Consider the following 15657-nt stretch of genomic DNA (forward strand, 5'->3'; position numbering starts at 1 on the left):
ATATTACACAAAATTAAATGTATATAGTTGACACTGAGGTGGCCTTCTTATCATATTGACTCACATTAATCCTGTGTCATACCTGTTTTAACCTTAATCTGCAACAAAGAAGGAGCAGACTCTGTGCTGAAATGGTTCACACGCTGTGGGGCTCCAGGTTCATCTGTTTATTACACCTCAAAAAAACGTGATGTTCCAAGTGCACCACTAAATCTTGTAGCCCTGGGTCATGTTTTTGTAGTACTGGAAATTAAAGGTGCCCTTAAAGCTGCATGGGAATCTGAGGCTAAACAAAATGAAGGAAAGATGGGAGGTGGAAGTTTGCAGTGCAGTGACTAGTCACACAAATCACGAAGACAGAAATGAAATAAGAACATAAATTATTAAAGTCTTGATGAGAGACGGAGCTAAAATTAAACAAGTCTACTATGGAGTAGATTTAATGTCAGATAAAATGATGATGAAGTGATGTCCTCGTGGCCTGGGTTATTTTTGATCCAACTAAAATTCTGGATATCCTTGTATGCTTCAATCATATCCACTGTTTCATATCCAGTGCTCTCTCTCTCTCTCTCTCTCTCTCTCTCTCCATATATATATATATATATATATATATATATATATATATATATATATATGAACAAGTGAACAATTAACATGTTATACTGACTTCATACCAAAAGCATCTACTGTATTACATACAAAATATGTATTGTGTTGAAAAGATATCAAATGAAGTGCTGGTCTGCGTCTTCTTATAATGCCAGTTTGTACCACAAGATGGCGCAGTGAGTCAATGCAACCCTTATTTAACCAGGGAAACCAATAAAAACAGATTCTTATTTACAATATTGGCCTGGCAAAAACCATGATTGGTCAAAAACTATATATAAATAAACAAAGTGTACAGTGTACAATTCTAACAAATGTAAAAGTCAAAATTTGCTATGAACATCGATATTCATCAACACAGCCTGAACTGACTTGCAGCATTCGGGATTTCATGCCGTTAAGTAAACTGCACGAATAGTTCTCTAGGTTTGTTTGGATGTTGGCTGCCTTTTATTCTGTTCTCTGTCAGGATGATCCCACACTGCTTCAGTAATGTTGAATTCTGGGCTCTGGGGAGGCCAATCCATGACTGATAGTGTTCTACTGTGTGTGTGTGTGTGTGTGTGTGTGTTTTTTAATCCATTGATTGCTTTGGGATCAATGTCACGCTGAAAAATGAAGCTGCCATAAATCTGCTGTTTATGGCAGATTGTTGCATAGTGGATCAAAATCTGCTGGCACTTCATGTGTTCATAAATCCATCAGCTCTGACAAGATCTCTAACACCACTGGCTGAATGTAGTCCCAAATCCTGAGAGAACCTTCACATGTGTTTTTACAGATGACTGCAGACAGACCTGCCACTTCTTTTGTCCTCCCTTTGTCCACCTTTCTCAGACTTTCTTTTTAAATCACATACTTCACACAATGGCAACATACTGCAATTACTTTATTTATTCATACGTCCCAAAGTTGGGAAAGTCGTGTGCTGTGGCAGACATTAAATATTAAACATTAAACTATTATTGAAACAGCTTAGGGTATAAGTGAAGTAGAATGGCTCGATAAGATAAAGTAAAAATACAACACAGGGTAAAACAAAACAGTATATTAAAAAAAGTTCGTTAAATAGAAACAATAAAGGAATATGAAATGCAGTAATAAAAATGACATAGGTAAAACATTTCATTAAAATGCAATAAAAGTAAAATATGCAAAACATTCATATATCCATATAGTGAATAACTAAAGCAAAATAAAACAATTATAAAAGTAGTATAAACAATTTACTAATCGAATAAATAAGGAAAGAAAGAAACGAAAATAAAGTCTCTACATTTTTTTTCTTTTTTACATTTTTTAAGAACGTGTTTTCTGAAAAAGCTCCACACAGAGCTGCAGTGCTGTAAAGTGTTAGCGCGCGCACAAAGCGCGTACCAGTGTCTTCGAACTTCGTGCTGAACCCTGAAAACATCAAAGCGGCGCCCGGCAGCACCTTCTCTACACACCGAGGCCCATGACGTCATTTTATATCACGAAGACGACACCACGCATGCGCACAAGGGAGGGGGAAAAAAAGCCAAAGCGTCACGGAGCGGTGCAGCAGCAGTGTATGTGTGTGTGTGTCCCCATCACGAAGAGAGAGAGCGAGAGAGAGAGTGAACGGGAAGCAGCACCTCCGCCTTTTCCATCCAACATCTTCTCAGAACTCGAGTGGGAACGCGCTCAACTACACCTAGTCCGTACTGCCCCCCATTCTTCCTCCTCTTCAAAATGTCCGTGGGCAGTGACTTTGGGAATCCTTTAAGAAAATTCAAACTCGTCTTTCTCGGGGAGCAGAGTGGTAAGGACGCCTTTAATTCTCTGTAGAAGTTGGTGTAGTGGCTCGGTGCACCTGCTGCTGCTGCTGCTGCTGGGGCCGGTCAGCAAGTTCGTGTTTCAGAAGGAAGCAGAGCTTGATTTATCCTGGTGACAGGGCGCCTGTGTGGAGTTTTAGGACTTAAATTGAGCACCAGGAAGGAGAAAAAAATGTCTGAGCGGGGCGTGGGGAGGAGATTTTAATCAAATTAGTAGCCCGTGAGGCTTTGCACAATAGTCGGGAGTGTGTGAATTGTGTCCCTCTGGCTCTTAAGTTTAAAAGTAAAATAACTGAAGCACTAAACCTGAAACGAGCTGTTCGGATGGAGTACCGGCTAAATGCATGCAGGGAGGCTTGTGCAAGTCTGAGGTCTGATGCTGCTGGGGATGGTACAAGTTGGCAAATATTCCTGTGTGCTGAGACACACCCAGGTTGTCAGTGGCGATGAGATAACTTGTGTGGCTGCAGTCTCTGCCCTGGTATTGTTCCAGCCTGCCTTGCCTGCCTGCCTGATGAGGCTGGGACCAAGTTTGTGCGTCTGTGTATGATGACCTGCTCAGTCATTATTATTTCACACTAAATAACACATTTTTTCCCCCATTCTACACCATCAGAGTCCAAAGCTTCTCCTTGTCTGAGGTTGTTTTCCTCAGGATTACACAGCTGAGCTCCCTCAGACATGAGCTGAATGTCTGGGTTTTGTCTTCTGAGCAGGGCAGGTCGTTTTATGGTCTTGAGCAGCCCAATGAACCACATTAGTCACAGTTCAGGGCTCCAGCAGGTCATATTGATCACCCAGTACAGTGGGATCGTGCATTAGCTTGAATAATGCTTCATTTACAGCAATGTGCCATGTTTATTACTGTGTCTAACTAATAGGACATTATGTCATTTAACCCTGAAGCAACCAAGCTATTTCAGCAGCTGTAAAGAAATACTTTCAGTTTCTCTATTGGTGGTTGTAATGCCTTTACTGTGTCTTTATCTGTGACAGATAATATAACATTTTTATTCAGTCATTTTATGTAAAAATCAGTTAAAAAATACAAACTGTACAAACAAAATTACATGTATATATATATTATATGTAGTCCTGATGCTAGACAGGAAAATACATTTTCAAGCTTTGGCTATTATGCATTTTATTATTATATATTATTTGAGGCTGTAGAAACAATGAATCTTGCTTCTCTCAGCCATAGTTCACTGCAGACGTCAGTAGTTTTGTGGAATCAATCAAAACCTATAATGTTAAAATATATGCTTATATTTACATACACACCTTTCTATTCTATTTGTCTGCCTGAAAACCACCAACTGCTGTAAAATGAAGGCCAAGGAAAAACAATGCAGTGATTGCTAACGTGAATCGTCCAGGATCTTCTCAGATATCCTCAAAAGCGAGACTGTGCAGTACTTTTATATGTGTCCAGCAACCACAGTGAGTAATGAAGACTTCTGGCAAAGGGTCAGCAAGCTGGACAAAAGATCTTACCTCCTCACGGAGGAGAAACAGAGTGGGATCTCACAGCTGTCGAGTTTTATTACCATTCATCACGCAGGTACAGTGAATTATGTGAAAGATTCTTTTTTGGCTCTAGCAGATGCACTTAAGTCAGGTGGATAAACATCTCATTTGTCTGCAGAGATGTTTATGATCATTTTTGTCACCAAAATCAACAAATAATTGTGATAAATAATCGTGAACTCAATATTATGATATTCATTTAGGCTGTAATTGTGGACCTCTACTAAAGCCTTGATGGAGATACTTATTGTCCAAAGTGACAACAACAGCTCATTTGACTTCTTCCTAGAAATTAAAATGATTGAAAACTGTAATTAATAAGAAAATGTACAAATATATTTTATAAATAAAAGAAACAGTGAATGAGAAAAACAAAGAGAGCCACTTTAATTCTTTTCCCCTTGGACCCTTTTACAGCTAACCCTTGTTTCTCTTTTCTGAACTGAGTACTTTCTGTCACATTTCAGGTCTACTTCCAGAACAAAAGCACTGGTGTGCAGGAATTAGTGGGGGTGATCTCTGCCTATACAGCATACTCATACTACCTGTGGAAAAACCCAGAACCTATTCTAATGGTTGCTAAACCAGATCTTTATTGATATATACTGAGCTGTCAAAACTCGTCATTAAGGGTGCTGGTAAGGTCGACAAATGTCATCTTTACCGGGGGGAAAGAGTTTAGTTACTAAAACTGATTGATAACTTGAGGTTAAACTAGGTCATAGGTAAAGTGAGGTAAGGGCCAATTGCCCCCTGTTGGCCATTAGAAAACAATGCTTGGTAGGTTCTGCATCCATCTTTACATGCAGTCTATGAGGAGCCCCCTCTGTTAACAACTGACACAAGTGTTTTCATCTATGAGTCCAGCTATTCTGTAGTGCCTTGGATCCAGAATTTGTTGGTTCTGTCCTAGGCACCAGTGGTGTGTGCCTAATGAGAAAAATAATAATTACAAGTGATTTCAAAGCATTGTGATGCTTGAGATTTCCCTTTGTAGCTTATAAAACCAACAGCACATCCTCCTCTGTCGCCTCGCAGTGCTCTCGTCAGCAAATGAAAGTAAATTAGACGCAGTTTATATAAAATGTACAAACATACGCCTGCTAGTTAGCTTTTTCCTCTTGGGCAATTTTATGACATTAAGTGCCAAGCAACAAGCCAAAGGGGATTTATTTGGCTGGATAAACATAATATCAGGGAGTGCACTGTCTGTATTTACCCAACCACAAAGCCGTCTGATTCTTTTGACATTTCAAATTATGGTCACACTGAGAGACATAATGTCTTATCCAGTAAATTTATTCGTTATAGACATGAATACAAATAAAATCTTTATTTTTATCTCTTTGTGTGCTGTATAAAACTTAATTTGAGGCTTGTGTAACACATATTGATTCATAGTTCAAATAAGATGTGTATAAAAGAGGCTATTGAAGGCAAGCAAGCAAAAATGGCATTTAAGCTATCATTGCATTTCATCTCACTCGAATTGTTTTACCTGTTTATCAGTTTATCTCTCGTTTGTCTGTTAGAATTGCAGATCATTTTTTACAGCGTGTATACAAAAGATTTCTAAAACGTAAGGTAACAAACGAAGGTCTGTTTGAGCCAGGAAAAATCCCTGTACATGAACATACACTAAAACTAACTAACAATAGGCCTGAATTATTGATAAAGGACATTTCTTATCCTAAGCAAAGTGGGCCACTTGGTAATTAAATTTCCTAATTGTTCAGCTTGTTGTTACAGCTTGAAGTCATTGCTCACCAACACGTGGTCTTAATAAATGCCGTTGTAGGGTGTTTACTCACTGGCAAACAGCAGGACTGCATTTATCAGCGTTTCTCTGTGTTTGCTCTATTGCAGTGAAACTTATTTTATGCTACACATGCACAACAATGGATTTTCTGGGTTTTGTGATCAGCTCCTGTGATACATAATAAAGGATTTTAGACTCAGCATTTCCTATAATAACTGCTGACTGTCAGTTGATTAAGGCGACTGCTGCAAACTTTTATTAGCAAGATAAATGTTTGTAGAACAGCCATGTGGGTTTGTCAGTATGCTGGATCATTAATCTGATTTTAATTTAAGTTAGATTTTGCCAATGAGTTATTATAAAACCAAGTTAGCTTCTAAAAAGCCTGACCTGTGACCTGTGGTGTCTACTTTGGTGGCTTCAAGATTACATCTGTGCAAGTGAATGACTGATCGTGGAGCTCCCACTCTGGGCAAGTTACTGCCCCAAGTGGAAGAGTTTCGGTATCTGGTGGTCGTATCCATTAGTTAAGGGAGAAAGGTGCGTGAGATTGGTCCCAATCCATCTTCAATCTGTTGTGGTAAAGAGAGAGATGAGCTTAAAAGCAAAGCTGTCAATTTACCGGCCGATCTATGTTACTACTCAAGAGTAAAACTTCTGCTCCTTCACATTGAAAGGAACCATTTGAGGTTGTTTGGGCATCTGACTGGGATACCTCATGGAGACTTCCTATGTGAGGTGTTAACCTAGCAACTTTGTTGTGGTCTAAAGGTACTTTAGTCGGTCTTATTCTTTGGGTTTTCTTACCCCTCAAAAAAGTTTAAGAGTGTGCCAATGAAAGGGCATCATTTTTTAAATAAAATTACTTTTAAAGAAAGACATTCTTTATGAAATGGCCAGATATGAAAGAAAAATAAATAGATTTCTGTCAGATACAGTAACATAGACTCTTTCCTTCTAATATGTGGGGACCAATCATGTTGACCCCCCTCCCAAATACCCATTCTGATTCAGGAAAAACCCTGATTCTGAATTCAGCTGGAGACCCAGCAGGTCTGTACATCAATTCTTGTGGAGTTAAGTGTGTTCCTGTTATCAGTGCGAGGGGACTTTATTTGTCAACCATCCAGACAGCAGCAGCGGCAGCCTCATCTCCGGTGGAGCTGCGCATCTCTGACATGTCGACTATAATTGCAGCTGGTGCCCAGGCGGGCGTGAATCCCGTCAGCTCAGCCGCTATCTTTTATTAATATACACGACTGGACTGAAGTATGTCAGGAGCGGCACAAAAAAACCCCTCCTCTTGTTCTTTTTGAGTTGAGAGTCCCTGTGTACAGTGAAGGCCCCATAATGGTGGAAGTGGCTGAAAAATGTCTATAAAGGGAAAGATGGCACGATGTTCTGTTTTTCATAAAAGAATCCGCTAACGTCAGAGAGGTGGAGGCTCTACATTAAGTGGGTGGAAGCAGGAGGCAGAATGTGAAATGAGCTGTCAGGAAGTCTCTCCTCTTGCATACTTCTTTAGGTGTTTTCTACACTCCGTGCACAAAGAAGGTTGGCTAAAGATTTCCTTGACAAAGCTGAGGGCTTTAAGCAGGCCAATCAGCTGTTTCCAAGTATGCGCACCCGCACTCCTGGTGGCAACAGCTTTTTACCCGTTCCAGCCTGAGTGCAATTAACCAAGTCTTTGTTAGAACACCTCAGATTACTGATCTGCATTTATTGGGCTATGAGTATTGTGCCATAGGCGTGTTTTCACAGGAGCAATACTACATGGTACTTTGTAAAAGCCAATTGTTTGGAGCTAATCCCCTGGCTGAATGCTTCATTTCACACCAGACAAACAGTTGGGAATATATTTGGAAGATACATCCGCTTGGCCGCCATGAGGTTTTGCTCACTGAATCAAAATGCCATCTTCTGCCCTTCGCTGCACAGAGATTACCACTGTACAAACCAGCGCTGGCTTCAAAATGCTGCTGAATCACCAGACCGACATGCTCCAAAGTAGGGCTCAGTTAGTTGTCTAATGCATCAATCAGTATGTCTCGAGGAAACAGCTTTCTGAGCAAATGAAACTTTGGGGTTAGGCTCACAACAGACTGCCATACACCAGCCAACAATTTTTCACTTTCAGGTTCTGAAACCACAAGCGCAGCTATGTATTTCACACGTGTCAATAACATACAGCTTGTTGTGCATACTCTGCACAATGACAAGCAGAAGGTAGTGCAAAAAAGTCTGTAGCAAGAACAGACAAGTCAAACCACTGTAATGTTTTTTTTAGCTTTATTGCCTGTGGCTCAGTTTTGGCTCCTGTTTGGCTCCTGTTCTTGGTTTGATGGCTTCTATTTGCACCAGTTTCATGGTATTTTTAAATATTTATTATTTCTGATTTCGTGTACCTTTAACACTCAACCACTTGACCTTAATGTGAACAAATGGGGAATTTCATTAACCAATTTCTTAATTATTCTATGCAGGAATACTTTTCGAATGCCTCTGTTGGTGTTTGTCCTATCTATACTTTTTCCTTTATCCATGATATGATATTCTAAAAATGTTCTTATAAGAACATTTTCTTCTAATATGTTTCTTATGTCATTCCTTCCAACATTTCAGTCATACAAGAATTTAAAGAACATGAACTACATAAGCAAAATGACATTTATTTAGTACATCCTTCTCTGTTGCTTCTTTCGATAGTGCACATTTGAGTGAATTATGTATTACAGTCTGCTGATATTATTTTAACACAAAAGTGTAAATCAGCTGCTGACTCTGTGATGCTTTTATCAACAACAGACTACATTGAAGTCATCATAGTCACGCTGTTTTTCATCCTTTGTTATTTCCATGCTTCAATTTCAAAGTAAGTCTGAATAAACATCTGGTTTGTAGATGTTTGAATATTTTAAAGACTCAAAATTCAGAGAATGGAAATATCTGAACATTTGAAAGAGCAAATGTAGTGATTATAATTGCACTAATATTGTAAAAATACATATGTTACACAACTTTTCATTGTCCTCGCCATAAAATTTGTAACATTGCTGCAAAAAACTTGAAAATCTATGGAAGCACACGGGCACATTTATGGTACAAAAGATTTTTACTGTATGCTATATGCCATAAATACTATAAAGGTAAAATATGCAAGAGGCTCATTCGTGTCAGGAGTTTAGAGAATATAAAACATTTGAATGTAAATGGTAGCCATGCAGTAAATGGCCTCAGAGCTGATTCAAACCTGGGCAAATCTGGGTTTCATACATTTATCAGCTGATGGGAAATTCTCGGTTTGTGAATCAGAGGAGGTTGTAGATGAAATATGTGGAGAATGTGCATGCTTTTAGCGTGGGTCGACTTGTTTGTTGTATTCCTGTCGTCACAAATGTTCCAGCTCCTTAAAACTTCATGTAACACCTTTGCAAACACAAATAATCTATATTTAACCGGCTTTAGCACCGTAATTTCAAGCTGCAAAATACCCCTGTCCGTCTAATAGAAGGAATAGTTAATAATCTATTGAATTCTCAGTGGTGGGAGTGAAGTTGACTCATGGGATTTAAAAAAATAAATAAATAAATAACTTTTAATCACCTGTAGGTGTTTTCTTTAACTTCCCTTTTCAGAAATCTTCACCTCTGAGTAGTTATAGCTCGCTCTGCTTTCTGCACTGCAGTGCTTTGAGTTTAAAATAGAGCCCCAGAAGAAAAGAAGGTGCCAGTCACCTTCTTGAAATCAATATTTCAATATACTTAGAAATGACAGGCTTGCTTAGTTTGTACTGATTCTATAAACCAGTGTCAAATTTAATATTCCCATTTGACCTGTTACTGGGGCTCTACGATAAGTTGTTGAGCATCTGAAAGAAAGTAAATTTAAAAATGTAAAATTCATAGATACCAGAGATCATCTTCTGACTGATAGATTTCTACAAATACTAAAACACGGAGCATTGCTATAACTTTAGAATTGAATGGAGCCAGAAAACTGAAGTTGGCTCTGTTCTGGGGGGTAGTGAAGATAAAGATAATAAAACTGAAACGATGGAGGTTACATTGTGTTCAGTCAAAAATCTTACTGAGAGTTCTAGATGAACAGAGACAAACCCACCTTCTGCAAAAAGAACACCTGAGACCAGATGATCCACATTAGTTTGTTTTGTAAGATAATTTGATGCTTCACCTACAAACATGTTTCATCAGTATTGCAAAAGTCATTCCTAGACAACTTTAAATCCACTGCCATCTCCAAAGTTAGTCACAACAAAATCTTCCATGTTGTGCAAGAGTGTGTAAGACTAGACGGCCTCAGGTGAGTGATGGGTGGAACAGGCGAGGTCCCGTTGGGTTTGATTTAACTCCTCGCTGCTGAACCTCATCATCTCCTCTGAGATTCACTAATTTGACTGAAACTGTCATTAACTAAAAGAATGTAAAGGATAAATACAGCTTTAAATCTCTGGAGTCTTTAAATGTAAAGAGGAGCTGCTGTTTTGGGATTTCAAACTGTCCCACCGCCTCCTATTCTAAAAGTGAATCATTAATAGTGAGTAGCTGAAGACTGAGCTTGTAGCGTTTTCTATGATTGAGAAACTGCAGATTGGCTGTTAAACACTGGCACTTTGTCTAGTCTTCATTCCCTGAGTAGCATCTGTGTTTGCTGTAGTATCTGCCAATCTACCTCCATCTAAAGATAGCTGCTCTTCTTTCATTTCACATCTAATTGCATCTTCCCAGAAAGTGTACTTCTCTTACGGATTGAGGGAAATGACTCCCTGATAGCTTTGATCTGCTATTGATCGGCTCAGCTGGCCATTAGTGGTCCAAGTTAGTCCCTTTATCTGTGGCTTTAGGGCAACAATGATATTTTGTTAACCCAGCAGGCTGTTATTTTTTTATATTCCAAGCAGCTGGGCCTCATTACCTGTTTTATGCTTTCATTCTGGTGATAACCAGGATGGAGGGCATATGGTTTTATGTGGTTGTTCTTCTGTCTCACTCTTATAGCACCTCCAGGGAATTTCTTCATATGTGGCACAAATGCTCACTCAAGAATGAACTGGCTCGATTTTCAAAAGAAGATGTGTTCCCTTAGAAAACATGTTTATGGACATGACTCAGGAATTCAAACACAAATGACCAAATTTTATAGGATAAAATGAGAAAGTGATGGCACTCTGTATCCAAATATATATTCTGTCACCATATGGTACCTGGGGTAGGCTCCACCCCTCGTACAACCCTGAAATGGATAAGCAGAAAAGAATGGATGGCAGGATGGACGGATGGATAATGAAGATAGAAAGATAGAAAACCACTTTGACAAAGTGAAACTGAACCACATTCTTGTATTTATATTAAAAACACTGCAAGAAATTATAAAAAAACAACAAAAAAACAAACCAAAATAATAGTGGCTGCCATTGCTACCCCTCAACCTCCCAGTAGATGCACCTGTGGTATCAATTTAAAAAACACGGGTCAACTTTGATGTATTGTTTTTATGTTCCACAAAAACACTTTTCTGGCCATTAGTCTACGCCATGACAGAGGTGTAGAGATGAAAATTATGATATAATGATATTAAGCATTTGTTTAGAAACTGAGATGGTGACACTAATCTTTGGTGCCTATCTATCAAATCCCTTCATTCATGGGAACTACAACTTGAATGACCAACACACCTTTCCAAGTCTCATGGACCTGACCGAAATTTACATTTCATTTCATGTGCTTGCTGTATTTTCTGTGCTGAAAGTGTTCCATCTGTGCCTTCCACTCTATCTGAAAATATTTTACATTTTTGCACTCTTCCTGGACCAGCCATCGTCTGCCCATACACTTCTACACAACTCTAAGGAGAGCTGCCCCTGGTGGCCATGGTAAAAAAAGCCAGGTCTCATTTTTCAGACCCACCTTTATACTGACTATGATGCAAGCGCTGTTTTTGCCGCTCAGACATTGTTCACCTTGTGCTTATGTCTGCTGCAACACATTTGTAAGTGCATACCATAATGTTTCAAAAATAATTAGGGGTCTGATATTATGTTGATAGCTGTTTTTTGTTTTCCAAACTGTAATTTTAATGTTTGTCTAAGTGTTTTCAGTTCTGCAGTAGTTGGTTTGCAGTCAGAGAATACCAAGCAGAGCAATGGTAGCTCTGTGTACAGTACTTATGCTGCACAGCTGAGAGGGTGTGTTCTCACAGGCCCATGGGAAAAGCACTGCCTCACTTATTCACTCTGCCCAGAATAAAACAAATGTGTGTGCTGCCCATGCAGTGATGTAGAGAAAGCGTCTGATTCAGTTCACCCTCTCAGTGTGTGAGGGGAAGATTTAGGATGTATCTGACGACACACTTTTACAAAGATAAAGCGGCGGGCGTGGGTGCTGCTCTTCTACAAATCTAACGTCTTACCCTATTGTATTAGAGATCAAGTTTAACAAGGATTCAGGAACTTTTGAAAGTGCCTGACATTATTCAGGCAGAGAAGCTGTTTTCAGACTGTTCTCTCTAAATTGTGTGTCTTAGAGACAGATTGGGTTCTTGCTTAATGTGAGATCTTTTGAAGGAGAAAGGCAGAGAATCCCATTTCAACTTAATCCCAGTTGCTCAAACAGAACGGCTCGGTGAATAAAATCCCCGCTGTGGAGGAAGGCTGTCATTTACCCGGCATGGGGTGTGACACTTGACTGAGTTCAGCAGGTCTCCATCGGTGTTTACCCTTTCTCCAGCTTCCCAGATGAGTCCTCATCATGGGGCTGAATGCATCCTGCTGAAGCCTTCATTTCACCTGCGCTAAAGGGATGCAAGGCGTGGTGGGTTTTTTTTTTCTCTTTAACTAATGGGGGTTTTAAACCTTTTTATCAATTCTAGAATAACAAATGTTTTCAAGCACTGATTAATATAGTAGATGTGACTGCAGGAATATATTGTCTCATTGAGATGCCAGTGTGAGCAACATGCAGAAGGTCCTGCAGGGATTTATAGAGTGGAGGCAAGCTGAACATTCATCACTGCAGTTTAACATAGTAGGGAGCATTAAATCTAACTCAGCGGGCAAAGAAATGAATCACTGCAAGACAACTTGCAGAGGAAGGCACTGCAGAAACCCAGCCCTCAAAAGTCATGGGAAAAAACCCAGTAAAACTGACATAAATGGGTGTGGAGAGGATCAGAAAGGCAGGACACGAGGAACACAAAAACAGGTGAAAAGCAAACCTTTAATGAGTTGTTGCAAATGTCAAAAAAATACAGGCAGAGAACAAACAGAAATCCAAATGTGAACCCAGGGAGCCAGGGAATGAATCAGCAAAAAACACCGGGGAGATTAGACCAACAACAATGTCAAAACAGGGACCCAAAAACTTCCCAAAACATTAAATGTTACTAAAAACAGGAAGAAAGAACTCAAAAAATCATAATCATCTCCCAAAGCTTCTAGGGAGTTTGGGTCTAGTGTTGATGAGCTGAACAGATAAAGTCATAATCTTTTTAAACTAAGTATTGTAATTTGTCTATAGCAGGTGTCGCAACCTTTACTACCAAAAGAGCCATTTTTGAGCAATTTTTGCTTAAAAAGTCTGTATGGAGCTACAAAACACATTTGAGTCTTATAATGAAGGTAACACAGACCGCTGAGTAAAACTGGTTCCAGCCAGGTTACAGAAAATTGTCAATAATTAAAATATTTCAAGCAGTGGTTTTATGATTATTTGGTACCTATCTTTGCATATTAGTTACAGTATTACTGTGTGTTGTTGCATTTATCCTTTATCTTTCTCCCTTTCCACATCCTTCACTGTAGAGCTCACTTTTTCTTTCTGTTGATGGACAGGAAGCTGTCTTCAGACCTTGTTTTAAGTCTTTTCTCTCTCTCTTTTTTTGTTTTGCCAACGCAGTCCTTGATCTGAAACTCACTGGTTACAATGCTTGTTTTGTTTCTACTGCAGGTAAAACTGTCTCGAATTTCATAGCCTGTGATTAGCCCTGAGTCAGCATTTCTTTGCTGGGCTCAGTTTCCAAATATCAAAGCTTCATTTTGTTACGAACTGCTGGTTCTGAGCCAGCAAAAAAATCTGAAGCTTTGCTGAAAACAAACTCAGGATGTACTACATTCTTTAACCCCTGCCTACTAGTTTGACCTCATATGTTTCACTTTTACATTTGCAATTAATTGTAATAAAAGTTTGAGTTACGAATGACTTCTAAATGATCATTAATTAAATACAAATGTGAAAAACAAGCATCACTACCCTTGATGTTGGATCTGTTTCTGGTAATTCACTGGAGAAAACTTAAGAAAGTGCATTTTTGGTTCACTTGAAAGCTTCATGAGAGGAGGAGGCTGATCAAAACAAGTGCTTTTGGTTTCTTACATTTGGATACCAGGCTCATCTTCTAGCTGTCATTCCTTCTGTGTCAAAACTAGTTTTTAATATATTCAGAATCAGCTGATTTTAAGGGAGTTGGGTGGGTCACTTCACGTTTGCTTAATTTTATATGGAATTACCCGTTTGGACATTTGCCAGAGTCAGGTAAAGGAGCTTTAAACACTAAGTGTGTTCCTGATTGTATTACTTGTCTTGGAAACCTCACGCTCCTGATGCATTACGGTGCTCCATGTAGCTGTAATAACTCATAAAGTGGCAAAATCAACATTAGTCTAAACAAGCTTGATTTGCAAATAGGTTAGGAATAATTTATTCCAGGTGATAAGAACAGCTGCATATTTCATTGTCAGGACATCATATGATGTTAAAACATCTGCACTTTGGCCAATACGAGCTAATATATTCCCGTTTTCCTCGTTCTTCCATTAACAGGTGGTGATATGGACACCTGGATAATGAAAATACGTTATGTGATAATTAAGAGTATGCAAAGAGTTTAGATCAGTGGCGGCTCACAGTAAAAAATGTGTTTGGGGTGGGGCGCAATTTGGTGTGACGAGTCAGACAATAAAGCATCTTACAGGTGAGAGAAAAAAGCCACAGACACTTTAACAGTTCTTAAACCTTTGCAATAAAAAAAAAAGATTCGCAAGAACTTACTGTATGATGTAATAAGGTTTGATCACAAAACAGATTCTGGCAGGCACATGTCGTATGAGCAAACTGTACTTGTTTGTAATGTATGTTGTGTTTTTGTAATTATTTGTTTGTGGTGGATTTTTTCCTTGCAATATTTTTATGGGGGCGGCACCATAGCGCCCTCTTTTGACAGTCTGCCACCGGTTTAAATCCTCACAGTCAATTTTATTCATCATAGTCCACTCTAAAATGTTTGCACAATGCAGAACATGTCGCACATCTTTATGATCTTTGACTATATTTATATTCATATGAAGCCTTGTTAAGCCTTGCAACTACTTTTTAATTAATACACATTTTTCTCTAGCTACTGGTGGTTGCCAACGAGTCACCGATTAGTTTGAAGGAATATTTTCTTACGTGCAATCAGACGAAGTGCTTACTGCTGCCGATTAGAAAGAATGCAGATATAAGGCACTTCCTCATTGGCTTCACTCTTTAGATCTTTAAGTTATGTCCGTCTTTCATTACATCTGCTATATTTCTTACCTAACAAGTTGACCAGAAATTTGGGTGTGTTTCTGGTTTCCCAGCAACCACACGTCACGCTGATCATTTAACTGCAGATGTTATCCCCATTGAGAGGCTAGCCTTTCACTTTAGAATGAGATTCATCCTTGATATATTACATTAGTAGGATTTTTCTTTAATGATGTAGTGAACCAAGTTTCACTAGATATGTGTGAATGACTGGAAATGAAAGCAGTGGCCTGGTTTTCTGACAGGATACTGGGTAAAATGGTTTCATTTCTGCAGCCTCCAGCTGCCCTCTGCCTTCTGAGAATGAAATCTAATTTAAACATTAAAACGTCATGTTGGTCTCTCTGAAGCCCTCTGGCCGCAAACAGCAGAAATATGA

The 15657-nt window shown here is 39.0% G+C and overlaps 1 protein-coding gene across 2 annotated transcripts in view; it reads left to right on the forward strand.

The window, feature by feature from the left end:
* The first annotated feature begins 2109 nt into the window (after positions 1-2109).
* The window catches only part of rab6ba (RAB6B, member RAS oncogene family a), a 66279-nt gene continuing 52731 nt past the window's right edge, over positions 2110-15657 (forward strand). Inside the window, exon 1 of one of the 2 annotated variants that reach the window (XM_013270772.3) lies at positions 2110-2395. In XM_013270772.3, the coding sequence (XP_013126226.1) occupies positions 2326-2395 (70 nt within the window). In that variant the 5' untranslated portion in view covers positions 2110-2325. The remainder of the gene's footprint in view (positions 2396-15657) is intronic. The other variant, XM_013270773.3, reaches the window with a different exon arrangement.

This window comes from Oreochromis niloticus, linkage group LG23 (assembly GCF_001858045.2).
Source record: "Oreochromis niloticus isolate F11D_XX linkage group LG23, O_niloticus_UMD_NMBU, whole genome shotgun sequence".
NCBI lineage: Eukaryota > Metazoa > Chordata > Actinopteri > Cichliformes > Cichlidae > Oreochromis > Oreochromis niloticus.